The 15,126-nt window shown below is 36.5% G+C and overlaps 1 protein-coding gene across 3 annotated transcripts in view; it reads right to left on the bottom strand.

The window, feature by feature from the left end:
* KCNH8 (potassium voltage-gated channel subfamily H member 8) overlaps positions 1 to 15,126 on the bottom strand; it is a 195,918-nt gene that overhangs the window by 77,580 nt on the left and 103,212 nt on the right. For all 3 annotated transcript variants that reach the window (XM_055806728.1, XM_005234661.3, XM_055806729.1), the window contains exon 6: positions 314 to 471. In XM_055806728.1, coding sequence (XP_055662703.1) covers positions 314 to 471 — 158 coding nt within the window. The remainder of the gene's footprint in view (positions 1 to 313; positions 472 to 15,126) is intronic.

The following is a 15,126-nucleotide window of genomic DNA, read 5'->3' as shown; positions in this document are numbered from 1 at the left end:
ATGTAGGTGCAATGTTTACAAAGTAAGGATAACTGAATCAAAAAAATGGTAGATATGTGTCTTTCATGGTGATGAATGGTCACTTTGACACCCAGCATGTCAAGTTATCATGTACATTTACATTGTATTCCTTCCTTCCGCATCAAATGTGAAAACATGCTACAAAGCTGAAAAAGATGTCACAATATTTTAGTTCATTCAGTTTTAGTCTTCACATCTGGAAAAAACCAAACCAAACCAAACCAAAAAACCAAAAAAAACCCCAAACCCCTTTTGAACAAAGAACAATTAAAAAAGACAGGCTAGTACTTACCACAGTGACATTGAAAGCATAAAGAAGATCAAAAGGAAGTGCAGCAATTAAATCAATGATAAACCAGGTAGTCACGTAGTGGATACAAATAGATCTTGCTTCAAATATAACTTGGCCAGACTTGCTGACATATGTTGTTCGGAAATTTAAAATAATATCTGCTTGACAGAGAACAAACAGAATCAGAGACAGCGATCTCTTGATTCCTGGGAATAACCTCAGGAATCCACCGTAAGACTGACTTTTTTTCTTATATATGGCAAAACCCAGATGAAGAATCTAATACAGAAAGAAATAAAATATAGTGGTAAGAGATCCACATACATAGAGTTAATGTAATCGATGCACTAAGCTGTTCTTTGTAAGGAGTTAAAAGACCATTTTAAACATTTTAAAATCACAGATTACAAAGGGAGACTGAGAAAAAACCCAACCCCCACACATTGCTCTTTAAAATAAATTCAATGAAAAACTACAGTAGGATAGCTGTGCATAAAAATTATTTATGTTTCTTTTCAGGTGAAAAAAATCATCAAATATTTAAAATGTGTAACTGAAGCAGTCTTTTAGTGATAACTGTCGGTATAGGGAACAAATGTCATTTTTTTTCCAGATGAATAACTGTTTGTTTATCAAAGAAAAGTGCTGAACTCACTTAAAAAAAAAAAAAGAAAAAAAAAAAGAATTTGAGCTATGGTGGAGATCACGAAGGTGGTATGAATTGCTTGGTGGCTGGTGCATTTCGTATGTTCCTATGTAACATTCCAGGATGAATGTATTCCAATATGATATATAATTTTGACACGTCTTGCCAAAACATGTTAACGTCCAAAGAAAAGCTCAGGTCTTGACAAGAGAGTCTCAATTATTTTCATGTCCTACAAGACAAAGACTATAATCTGTCCTGGAGCTACGCACCCAGTTTCTACGAACATTAGTGAAAACTACTTGTGTAACTTCTACAATGTCGGAAATGAGTGCAGTCATCCATCAAGGCCGGTGTTTTACAGCAAGATAATTAGCCTGCTGCCTTGCAAATTGTAATGCCTCATGTTGAAGACCATCTCATAAAAGAGAAATAAGTGATCCCAAGTGCTAGGAAGACATTCAGAGCGTGATTGTCTTTTTCTCATTAAAAAATAACAACTGCAGGGTGATGATGTGGCAGCCTGAAAGCCAGTGGACTTTCTTTAATATCCAAGTTATGAAAGGCAGCTTTCTAGATGCTAGTCCAGTGTGTAATAGACTTGTCAGCTGTGTTATTTGTAATCTAGGTAGCCTATTATTAAGTGTTACAAGGAGGGAAGTGGATTCCCTGTGCCCTCTGCCTTTGTCTATGGCAGAAATGGCAGCACCTTTCTGTCTGCTACATGATGAGCACAAGAATATGCACCTTCAGCTGCCTCCTCTGCACGCTGCTTTTCTAGGAAGGTTGCAGCAGCTGGCTCTGCACCATCCGCAGCACAGAGCGTGCAGATGTTTGGGAAGTGTTTGCTATCCAAACAGCTGTTTCTTACAGCTTCTGTGGAAGGGGAGACAGAAATGCCAAATGGAAGCTATATATGCCAATGGAAAACTATAAATGAAATTCAGGCTCTTGTTCACGCTAGCAGGATGAAGTTAGAGGAAGATGATGTCTGCCTTGCAAATGGAAACAAACACAGAATATATATATTTCATAGTTTCAATCTATTAAAAGGGTGTGTTTTCTCTTTGGATGCAAATACTTCCTTTCCTCACAGCTAGTGTGCTGTGTAAACCTGCTCCAGTTCAGCACATTCCTGGGAAAAAAGCAAGCTATGAAGCCCTAAGAATTAAGCATACTTCAAATTTTATCTCTTTATAATTAAAACATAATGAACATTAAACCGTACTAGTATTGTGACTTGGTTCTAATGCAAATCAAGTTAGAAATAAAGTGAGCAGCAGTAGGATTACTAGAAGTAACACATTCTTCTGCTCTTGCTTTTCTAGGGGCCTAAAACCTCTTTTTTCCTACTATTCACTCATGAGAATGAATGCTTAATTTCTGATATACTTTTGATCTTGATTTTTTCATTCTCTGTATGAGAAATGTCTGCAAAGACCAGCATGTGTGAACAGATTTCTCTCAGAAAGTGAAGCTGAAGGATAGATTTTCCAGAATATGACACAAAAAGCATTGCTGCCACTAGAGCCATAAAGAGTAGCAGGTGAGCTTTGTCCCATTTGCAAGATTTTGTACAACCTCCTAGACAGCAAAATGCAAAAATGAGCATTAAAAGATTTTCCCCCCCCATGACTTAGTTGAAAATCAAAATTTTGAAAATTGAAACCTTATGTTTATAGAGAACATGTACACTGAAAATGGAATAAGTGCACATTTATGCAGCTCTCTTTAAATGAGCCAAATTTTTTTAGGTTCTATTTTGTTAGGTATTTTTCCCCTTTCCTGAACTTTGCCTTTTATTAAGGACAATGTTTTTCACCTTTTCCCATGTTTTGTCTCTTTTTTATTGCAGTTTTTGGATTTTTTTTCCTTTTTTTTTTTTTTTTTTTTTTCTGGTGTGCTGTTACTTCTGAATTTAAAAAAACTTTGGAAATGGCACCTTTTCAACAATGTTGATAGCATAATAAAGGACATCCATTACATAGACTTACAGTAAAGAAGAGCATTCTAAAGCAGAGCAAGAGAAAAAGCATCTCACCATGTTCATCTTAATGAGTAAATCAACTTGATATAAAACAATCTGACACATTATAAAAGCTCAATGGAAAATGCTGCCTCATTGAGAGGGCATGGATTGCCACTAGTCTATATTACAGCAATTTTTTATTTCCAGAATTTTACTTTAGAATCTTTTGGTACTAAAAGAACATTACAAATGCAAATTGTTTGACTGTCACTATACCAGGATAGCATTGGAGAGTGGTACCTACAGGACTCAAATTCTTAGGGCTAGCACCATCTACATTTGGACCAGGCAGATCTAATATTTTATAACAACATCTTTTTCATGCCTTATGAACATACATACCCAAATAGAGCAGCCGCACAATCCATGAAGAAATGACTCTTGGAGTCGTACAACAGAGTTCATGATATTGTTCTTCCAAAGGAGTTTGAAAATTAAATCCATGCACCTGTTAACTTTACCCAGTTGCTTACGCTTCATTTTAAACATAATAGAGTAGCTGACACTCAGATGAATTACTAACTTATCCAGGTTTGAGCAGGAGACCTGTTGTGGTCACTCACTATCCATGACAGCATTTCCATCTTAATAACAGCAATATCAAACTTACTTTCCTTTTGGTGTACATGTAGAGATGCTTTCCTCCATGTCTGCTGTAATGTGCTCCTTGCACATTGTGATGATGGAAGCTATGAAGAACTGGAGCTAAACAGTTCTACATTTCTGGGGCACAAGGTCTAAGAATGTTTGCCTAAAGCACTGCCAAACGTTGGCATAATATTTTACAAAATTGTCAGTGTTACCATCTCAATTAGTTCTACTCAGATTTGTATTGAGATACCCATTTTGTGAATTTATGTTATGTTAGATAATGCTCTGAACCACAAAAGGATCTAATGAAGTTCATAGCTTCTATAAAACAGTCATGTTTCGTTATATATACTTGATATTTTTTCCTTTTAACTGAAAAAACTCCAACTGGGTTTCAAAGTTTCATCTCCCTAGAGTTTTTCTTAAAGCATTTGTAACATAATCAGAGAAGCACTTATATGGTAGATCAGCTTCTGTAAAATATTAATTAGACTTTCATTTAACATGTAGTAAGACAAATGCACATTTAATCAATTTCACTTCCAGATGCATATTTTTCATATACATATTGTTAACTCTTTAAAAAGGGTAATTCCATTGCATACGTTTAAAATTTTATAGCAAAGAAATGTTAATAGCTCCAGTTCTAAAACATATTGTTATTATGTGTACTATTTTCAAGTTTTGCAATGTGGAGAGTAGAAATTATTTTTCAGCTATATTTTATCCTTTCACTTTTATGGCTGTTTTACTTTGGCAGTGAAACAGGCACAAACAATTAATGTATGCTTTTTTGCAAGGACAACTTATGTCCACAAAATGAGAGGCAGTTACTGAAAAATATCTAGTCATATTATGTAGGATACTAAACATAGCATCATGGTTGCCTTGAGTTTCAGATATATATGAGCTGTTCTATAAACTTAACAATAAAATTGTCTAAAATTTTCTAAAAAAACCCTACTCAACATGGAATTAGATGTTCTGTGGCAATTTGGATAAATTAGTGTTGCAGTATATTTTAATGGGGGGCTGAGGAAGTTATTTTTGACTAAAAATCAGTTACTGTTTTGATCTGAAAAACATGATCTTGTCATACATTGACACCGTGAAAATATGACATTATCTAAGATGTGCACTTAGAAGTGTAAAGGAAACTATTTGGAAGACCCCAAGTGCTTTATCAACGTGCAGGTTTGGAACAAATTTTAAGTGTGAATTAATATTCAGGACATTAAGTAAGAAAAAAAAAAAAAAAGCCTTCTTTAAAAAATCAGAACAACCAAACAAAAAACCCTCACAAAATTGTAAGATACAAAATAACACAGAAAATTTAACTGATGTTGAAAAGATCAGTGACTATCAAAATTACAAGTTTGATAGTAAGAACAAAAACCTAATTAAGTTTAAATTATTAACAAAACTGAATACTTGTATAGAATATTATAGTCCACTTGTCTCTTAATGATGCTGTAGCCATAGAAATAGAAAGCAATAGAAACTTACCATGTAACAAAGGAGGCATTAGACATTTCAAGGAGATATTTGAAGACAAAGTTCCACCTAATATTCTAAATGGAACTTACTGAAAGCCACGTTCTGAATCACCAGTATTAACTTCTCATAAAAATCTCAGAAAGTTGGAGAAATGCCAAGGAAGTGGAATTTGGCATGATAATTTTAGTAATTTGGGGGTGGGGGTGTGTCCACTAGAAGTCGTGATCCAGAAAACAATAGATATGCTAATCACAAGAAAAGCAGATCATTCTAGCATATATGTTAAATGTCTATAATAACATGTTAAAGTAAGTAATGCTCTAAGTTTATGAAAGGTATGAAATCAATACTGTCTTTTGCTAAGAAAATTACTGGGTTTTGATACAGCTATGAAACTAGTTGATTGTTGCAGAATACTTAGCTGTAGTCAAATTATTTCATCTGGTATCATCATAATCTGAAGGTTCACATTAACCAGAATATGTGGACACATAAAACAAAAGCCAAACCTGGTGGTCTGCTCAGCTTCAAAATGTTACTATGCGTTTGTTTACAAACACCACTGTTTCTAGAGGATTCACCCTGGCTGATTCAGTTCACAACGGTATGGTAGTTTCTAACAAAAATGATGGATGACTGTGGCCAATCCAAATCCAAACATAAAATGGGTCAAATATCTCTATCTGATAGGCAAACCGCATCTAAGACTCAAGAAGGAAAAAGACATCTGTAGAAGGGGAGATTCTGGCTTGGTAAACAATGACACTGAAAGAGATTTCTCACAGCAGAGTGTCAGCATGGGCTTAGTACAAAGATGGAGCAAACCCAAGAGTATCACCTGTGAATAGGACACAGCTTGTGCCTTTGGTGGAACAGCTATAGTGATACATTTCTAGCACCCACTTCTCAAGGCAAATGAAAAGACAAAGAGGAGAATTACAAAAAATTAGTTGGACTTCACTTTACATGTTATAAATTCAGCTTTCTTGGTTTACTCAGCTCCAGAAAACTAACAGGAGAACTGATTTTTACTTGTTTTCATCCACTGGTAGGCTACTTAGGCAAAATAGGCTATGCTGGGCAGACATTGACTTTAGGCAAATCCATTTTGGAAATGAAATGTGGCTTAGCAAATGGGGTCATGAACTTGCATCATCTGGGTTCATGTTAAACACTCTTGTACTTTATAACACAATGTCATCCTAAAGATATCTAAGTTACGTTCAAGCACACGTAACTGTGGACTCACGTAACTTCTGTACCTGAGGTGAATATATATATGTAGATGTGTTAGGCAGAAGAAAGGCAAGTTTGGCTGTCATGATTATCCTTTGCGGTACAGAGTTATTGGTTTTCCCTTCATTTCATAGCTTTAGGGGAAAAAAAAATATTTATTTGCATATCTCTCTACGGTGTTCTTTAGGTAGGCTACACTGAGACTGGGTTAAGTAAGATCTTATCTTCAAGCCTGTTAGCCATACGAAAGAAGCCAGAAAGCAGTTTTTTCCTCCACAAATTTTTCAAGATTTAGTGTAGAGCCTTAACACAAAGTGACCTAGACACATATCTAAGGCTATCTGGTTCCATGGATTGAGATCTTGAAGGTTATAATTGCTTCACACTTCAAGAACTATTGTCTTCATTCAACAAAATCCTCAGGCTGAACAGAACATGTAAGTAAAATCTGAGATATTAAATTTTTAATTTTAGATTAGATCACCAAGTAGTCTTAGCTGGCCCTGCATCCTTAAATCTACAAAATTATTCTGAAATGTTCAGTAATAAAATTAAGATGTGAAGCTAGCATGGTTTCATATGGTTTGTAATGAGCAAGGAGGTCAGTTCAGCTCCACTGGTGCTTAGTAGGGTGAGCAAGTTACTATTCATGTTTGCAGATCAGTACGGTGGCACCACCACATACATAACTACTTCATGCAGATTTGCTTGATATAGGTAAGAAAGAAAGCTAAGGATATTTATATCCCTAGTGTTTTGAAACTTCTCATTGTCATTTGTCTCTAGAAACCTCCAGTGTAGAGTTATCAAAGTTAGAAAAAGGATTTGCTTACTTATTGCACATTAGCATTTGTGAAACAACAAAAACTTTTAACAGAAAAAGAGATAAATGTTTGCTTTAAATTCCCCTAAGTCATCCAGTACACCAAAGGCTTATCAATATGCATATGGAAGTCACTGTTCAAGATTGAAGAGATTAGAGGTTTTTCTGTACTCCTGTCTGCATTCTTATCAAAGCAATTTAGGACAACAGCCCCAGATAACATTTATATATATAAAATTGAATAGGAAATGTTAAGTGCTTCATTCTGCATCCAACTCATTAGATAAAAATCCAGAGGGAGGTAAAGGAGTATGTTCCATCTTTTATTTCTTGACAGCTTTCTGAGCTATACTTGGGTGTAAACAGTTTCTTCATCTGAGCGACCTTACTTACAGCTTAACTGCTGTGCCATAGCACTTACTGAGAAAGCTGTGAAGAAAAGAAAAAAAAAAACACAACCAAACCAACAAAAACTAAACCAGAACTCCTGAGGGAAGAAACTTCTAAAAGCACAACAAAATCTTTGACATAAATTTAGAAACAACTATTTCCCCTGAGAGATTTCGTTATTTTTAGGAATTACATGTTCCGCAGTCTTTTGGGGATTGCTGTTTAAAAAGTGGAAGATTAACATATTAATATTTATTTTGTTTTGCTGTTTAAAAATGTTTTCTTATCATTAAGACTTTGAGCAACTATAGTGGTAAGCAAATTGAGGCAACAGAGAGTAGGTAAACATCAAAAACTGTACAATAATCTGTTCTGTAGTGTACCTGTGGGTTATTTAATATGTTAGAAATTGTGAATCTTGTTGTGCACTAGCTTCTACCTACCAATGACAGAGCAATCTGAAATTCTACACAAGCATCAGTATTGTAAAGCTTTGAAGACTCCAGACAACTCCACAGCACCAAAACTAATGGTTTTCTTTAGTGCTGAATTTGTGTTCCAAATGCCTTGAGATAAGGAGGACTTTAATAATTTCCTGCAGTATGAAGTGCAACAATTTTACAAATTACAGCTGTAAACCAGGCAAGAGGGACACTTAATCTCTGAGCTGATTGTTAAAGCATACATGAAATGACTTCGATGTCTTTGGGCAATTTGTGGGTCAAAAGTTTTCTACAAGAGGTATGTTTGAATGGATCATCTTTGAATATGCTCTAACAACCTTCAGCCTGTGCAAGCTTTGTTCTTAAAGCTGTGTTTGATACATTTGTTTCAGATCGGGACAAGAACTACAATCTCTTTTCTGTTTCAGCAGCTCTCATAAAACACAAGCAATGAACAAATCCTTAATAACAAACATGATTATCACAAAAAAAAAAAAAAAAGTTACCTTACTGCTAATTTTTTCTCCATTTAAGCTGGAAAAACGTCATTTTTAATGATCTTGCAAGCTACGCAGATCATGCCACATGCTTAGGAAAGCAGAATAAGGGATGTAAATAGTGTCTCTGAAATGAGCAATGTCATTAAAAGTTACCTAAAACTAAAGCAGGAGTAACAGCAGAAAATATCAAACTGATATTTTGACTTACTATGTTCTGTGCTGAAACACAGCACATATATGTCTAAAATATCATCTTTGTACTGGAGGTAGAGAGGAAGGAAATGGTGAAGTCTCTCAATTCTCATCTTCATTAGAAAAAAAAAAGGTTTCTTATTTCAAGTTAGATAATTCAATTTCAGTTAAAATTAGACAGTAAAAGGTCAGAGTTCAAGTGAATTAAAGCTCAAGATAAAACCTAGTCTATCCTACTGACTTTAGGAAAGGCCCTTAAGTAACATATATATTACAAGGTGCCTTTTTTCCAGATATTTACAGTGCTTTAGCATAGATTCCTCTGTTTTGTTAACAAACACCCATGTATTTTAAGCCAGCCCTGACCTGTTTACAGACTTTTAGTCCTTCCCCACTTACCTGTGAGCTTAACAGAAGCAAAGTGTGTCAGTCTGCAAAGCAGAAAGTAATTTTGCATGTGTCAAACACAAAGGTGAACTTCACATGGCAGCAATAGGGAGAGACCCAATTCTTAAATTTCAACAGGCTTGGAACAAGCAGTCGTATCACCTGCGCATCTCCCCTCTCACCTCCAAAGATTTAAATACAGCTTTGCTTTTCAGTTATTTCAGCTATAATGTCCACATCTAGGTCAGGCAGAATCATTTCATGCTAACAAAAGTTCAGTGGCAAATCAATGGGCAACCACCCTCAGAAAGACTGCTCTGCTCAGTCTTCCAAAGCAAACGAGATGCATCCGCAGGTCCTGAGGGAACTGGTGGACCAAGTCACTAAGCTATATTGATCATATATGAGAAGCTGTGGCAGTCCAGTGAAGTTTCCATTGGTTGTTAAAAGAGGAAAAAAAAGAAGACACAGGGAACTACAGGCCAGTCTAGTTTCACCTCTGTGCCCAGCAAGATCATGGAGCAGATCATCCTGGAAACTATGCTAAGGCACATGGAAAATAAGGAGGTGATTGGTGACAGCCAACATGGCTTTACTAAGGGCAAATTGTGCCTGAAAAACCTGGTGGCCTTCTACAATGGGGTTATAGCATTGGTGGATAAGGGAAAAGCAACCGATGCCATCTGCCTGGATTTGTACAAAGCATTTGACACTGTCCCACGTTACATCCTTGTCTCGAAATTGGCGAGACATGGCTTTGATGGATGGACCACTCGGTGGGTAAGGAACTGGCTGGATGGCTGCATGCAGAGTTGCAGTCAATGGCTCGATGTCCAAGTGGAGCTCAGCGATGAGTGGCAACATGCATTTGCAGCCCAGAAAGCCAACCATGTGCTGGGCTGCATTACAAGCATGGCCAGCAGGTTGAAGGACGCGGTTCTTCCCCTCTACTCAGCTCTTGCAAGACCCCACCTGGATTACTGTGTTCAGCTCTGGAGCCCTCAACATAAGAGGGACATGGACCTGCTGGAGGAGTCCAGAGGAGGGCCACGAAGATCAGAGGGCTGGAGCACCTCTCCTATGAAGACAGGCTGAGAGAGTTGGGATTGTTCAGCCTGGGGAGACCTTATAGCAGCCTTCCAGTACCTAAAGGGGGCCTACAAGAAAGCTGCAGAGGGACTTCTTGCAAGGACATGTAGTGATAGCACAAGGAGTAATGGCTTTAAACTGAAAGAGGGTAGATTTAGATTAGATGTTTGGAAGAAATTCTTTACTGCAAGGGTAGTGGGACAGTGGAACAGGTTGCCCAGAGAGGTTGTGGATGCCCCATCCCTGGATGTATTCAAGGCCAGGGTGCATGGGGCTTTGAGCAACCTGGTCTGGTGGAAGATGTCCCTGCCCATGGCGAAGAGGTTGGAACTAGCTGATCTTTAAGGTCCCTTCCAACCCAAACCATTCAGATTCTACAATTCTATTGATAATCTCTTACCACCCTACCCCCTCACCTTCACTTTTGCATGCCTACTGCTTTCACCCTATACCTCCAGCACTGCTCCACTGTTCTGTCTGAACACAGGCTTCTGCTTCACACACTGTCTGACCACATGTGCCCGTTGATGCAATTCTCTTCTGCTTTTTCAATCCTGTTCCTCTTTCTATCTAGCCCGCAGACTGATCACCCTCCCCTGCCAACCCCACACAAGGCAAAACAGAAGCCCTGTTAAGCACCAGTCCCCAAGATGCACGCAAATAAAATAATTGTGACAAATCTCATAAAAACATTTGGTACAATCAGCCTCAAACTTAAACCTTGACTCTGATTTACCTTCTGGTTGGATCCCATGGCTAACTAACTCAATCTACGTGGATTCTCTCAGCCTATTATTTCCACTCCTGATAAGATATGGGCACATATTCCTTTTTTAAAAGAAAATAAATTCTTGTCAGAAATGTGATATCTTTAAAACTCATACAGATTTACAGATTAAATAAAATTAATTTGTATAAAAACAAACCCCATTTTTCAGCTCTGAAAATGTCTACATTAAAAAATGTTATCTACATGCAGTTGCGGTTCCCAATTTATTTATATATTTTGCTCCAATTAAGTTCTTACACAGTATCCACAGCAGTAAACATCAGAAGGCTCTGACCAACATTATCCTGGTGTCTTCCAAGTTTGCAGTTACCATGGCTACATGATTTTGTGATATTTTCATTCTAAATTCCTGAAGCAAATACCACGATCTAAATTAAAAGCTCTGACTTATTCCTTTCCTTATTTGAGTGTTCTAACGGCTTTTACTTACCTATTTGTGACCACTTTCTTTTTCACAAGCTTGCAGTGTGAAAATCCACACCCTAGCAATGTTCAGTTCCTATGAAAAGACAACTTATTTCATAGACTGGCATAAATGATTTGGGATGTCTGAGTAAGTCTGTCGGGTTTTGGAACTGTTTGGTGACTTCTCTTGAACTAATGCTCTGTAGAACATGCCGCGTCCTTTACCAAGCCATCCCTTTCTAGATTTCTTTCATGCTTACATTCACTCACAGACACATCCACTCAGTGAATGGCATGAAAACACCAATTTAAACTGGTACTCAACAAAGGGAAAAAAAGATTACATTACAAAAACTGAGGTTCTACTTAGTGCATAATGAAGGTTGCAATCCTAAATGTCATAAACAGAGTGAAAACCATAAACTGACATTCATCAAGCTATCCTATTAATCCTTAAGATGTTTTCCAGAATAATACCCCTTTCCAGTTTCAAAAGCATGATACATGTTTTGCACAATCTCATTATTTTTTTTCTGTTAAAAAAAAAGAAGTAAAAATAGAGATAATCCAGAGGTTAAAACTTATCTGATGGCCAGCTGAACCTTTTAAACCATAAACAGGATTATTTTACCTGAGGCAGTTGACCTGCCTGTGCCAACATTTTTTTTTTAGGCTTGATTTTTTTTTTAAATAAACCCTGCTGTGATTAGACACATGAACAAGCTACAGCAGAATAACAATTTAGGATTAGTCAGATGATTCCATAACTGTCATGGCACCCTTTTGGGCTGCAGCAAATGCTAGGTAATATAACTGAGTTTACCTCTTTTTTACTGCATACTAAATAAAGTTGAAAAATCCTGCACCTTTAGGGCAAGTAGTATACATGCAAGCAGTAACCAGGGCATTGGGTGATGCATGATTTTTTATTAGACTACAGTAATTCAATCCTGCGCTTGAGACCTAGATGATTTAGGAATATTAACCCCATTGATTTTCAGACCAGACAGTTTCCTACACCACCTCCCCCTCCTAGATGGTATGACTGGCTCTTCTCCTTTTTCTTTTATTTTCTCATCTTTCTTTATGTGATTTTACATTGATTGTCTTTAGCTAGCAATGCTTTCCCCAAAGTCCAAGCTCTTTGATCTATCTGATTATCTGAGCCAATTTTATTTAATTATACATGGATAATGGTATTAGAATATGGCCAGAGAGCTTTTCGGAAAGATTCCAGGAAATATTAGTGCTATATTGCTTGAAGAACAATTTATCTGTCCCTATATAAACTCTTATTTTTTCTATTCTACTTCTGCTATAAACCTAGGTGTTCCTAGTAAATCTAGGAACAGTATATTCAAATGGAAGCGTGATTTTTCAACTCCACATATCCCACGAAACTGTCTACTACCACAGTTGGCTTGATGATTTTCTTTTAGATGCTGACATGATAAGGCGAGAGAGATGGTATTGATTTTATATAGGAAAGGAAAGTAATGCTTATTTTACACCTGTTGCTTAGGAACCTGAGTTATTATGAAGTCAAAGTGTACAAGGCAAAAACCAGCAGAGATTAAGTAATGTAAAACCAAAATGTAGGGGGTTTAAATAGTAAATACTTAATATATAACAAAATATATATTTACAATAATATATAACAAAATAATAAGCCTTTATAACAGCTTGTTGCAGCTGCTGAAGGAAAAATATTTTTTTTTCCTCTTTAAGAAAGGTATAACAGTGAACTAAGCAACCATCAATATAAACTACAGAAAATTCGACAAGAAAAGCTAGACCTGTTTTGGAAAGAAAAGAAAGCACTGATAGCCAGGATGAAGGAAAATTAAGGTTTTAGATAATAATAAGTATTAGGAAAGAATTTAGTATTTATATAATAATAAAGTATTAGGAAAGAAACACCAATATGCAACTTTAGTTCCTTTGTACTGGTGGCATCCCATTATGATTAATAATCTTGAGGAAAAAAAAGATGTATTCAATATATCTTTCTTGTGTAATTTTGGAATGGAGCAGCAAAGCATGGTTGTACTATATCAGACGGTAAATAACAATCCAGTGTATCCTAACTAAGAATCAGCAGGTGGTAATGTGTTAAACTAGTAGTACTAAACACTTGAAAAGATGTCACTTCTGCAGGCTGATGAAAAAAATACAAAAAAGAAATATGCCATTTACAAGCCATAGATGAATGGAGTTGTGGATTCTCTGTTCTCTGAGGTCTTTGAAGAAGAGCTGATGCCTTTCAGGAAAACATGCTTTAGCCAAACACAGTTTATTGGAATTAATACTAATAGCTGGATTAAATGTAATGTTTTATATTTAAGATTGAACTAGATGGTCACAATTTTTCTTTCTTATCAGGATCTTTATGAACTGAAAGGTTATGTAAAACTACATATAACTGAAATCTCAGATGTATTATGTTGACCTAGGTAACAGTGAGAAGCAAGAAGCCAGGCTAAATTTTATACTGCTAGAAATTAAAGAAAAGAAGTATTCCAACACACAAAGTGTAGGTCCCAACAGACTTGAAATCTGAAAAGGAATATCAAAAGCCACCACTGTACCACCAGGATGGCATTTTATTAAACAGAAAAATCTGTTCTTTTCCACAGCTTCAACAGAAAAGAGAGTCTTATTGAGGAGCATGATCATTAAAGAAAATTATGTAAAAGGATTATAATTAGTCCTTAATTAACAGTATATTTTAAATGGTAAAATTTGGCTATCACGTATTCCTCTCCCTCCTGTTTTAGCTTAAGTGCAACTCCCAGTAATGATTTCTCCTGGCCATTAGTACTTCAGAATATTGGGGAAACAACCCTGTTTGGTTTGTGTGGGCAGTCACAGAGGTTGGGAACCTCATTTCAGAGGCACATTACACCTCCATCCAAAGAAACCCTTTTCTAGAGGTTTTGTGACTTTAGCTGGGTGACTAGCAGTCAGATGAACAATGGAAATATAAACTTACACATTCTTAAAATCCTCAGCACAAGGACGTGTGATGTAATGTGATATGATGGACGTCTGAAAAAATGTGGAATTAATATAATTCATAGGCTTTCTGCTAAAATCACCATTAATACACTAAGTTGTTTTACCAGTCAAATTTCTCTAGTGAAAAGACTTTATTTAGGATTGGACACCAAGATGCTTGTACAGCACATGAGGAGTGGCACGGGCCCTGTTCTAAGGCTCTGACATATGTTCTCAGCCTTGCTCCACTACAGTTTGACAAACTGACAACATTTTTAGTGGGTTTAATGGAGCAAGATCCATTCTCAGGTGTGACGGATCATAGCAGAACTGATTCCCAAAATCCATCTGTAACTGACAGACTGGTTTGTTCTTCCTTACTCTTTGTTCTTACAGTGGAAGGTAATGGGAAGTCATACCCAAGTGGAAATACAGTTTTACTTGGGTAAATTATTCATTAACACAAAAACCTGAATTCTGAAGGCATTAATGGTTTGAATGGCTATTGTGGTAAAAAAAGTCACTCCCTCCAGGAGCATAGTATGGTCAGTGTTAATGCACTAGCATGGAACACTCTGCCAGATGCTAAGGCTGCTGCACCCATTACTGTGGGCATGCTGGAACACACAGAAGGACCAGCACACCAGTGTTAAAACAGGAGTTTTAATTGCAACTTGTTACTGTGCTGAGTGCCAATGAATTCAAATTCCAACATCATGAAACTGAACAAAAGACCACAAACTTAAAAATAAAAAGTCACATTCTTTTCTCTGCTTCCTTAGTTTTCAGCCTTTTGGG

This window comes from Falco peregrinus, chromosome 5, assembly GCF_023634155.1.
Source record: "Falco peregrinus isolate bFalPer1 chromosome 5, bFalPer1.pri, whole genome shotgun sequence".
NCBI classification, from domain to species: Eukaryota; Metazoa; Chordata; class Aves; order Falconiformes; family Falconidae; genus Falco; species Falco peregrinus.
The sequence above is the reverse complement of the archived record's forward strand: the minus strand, read 5'-3'. Positions and strand labels throughout refer to the sequence as shown.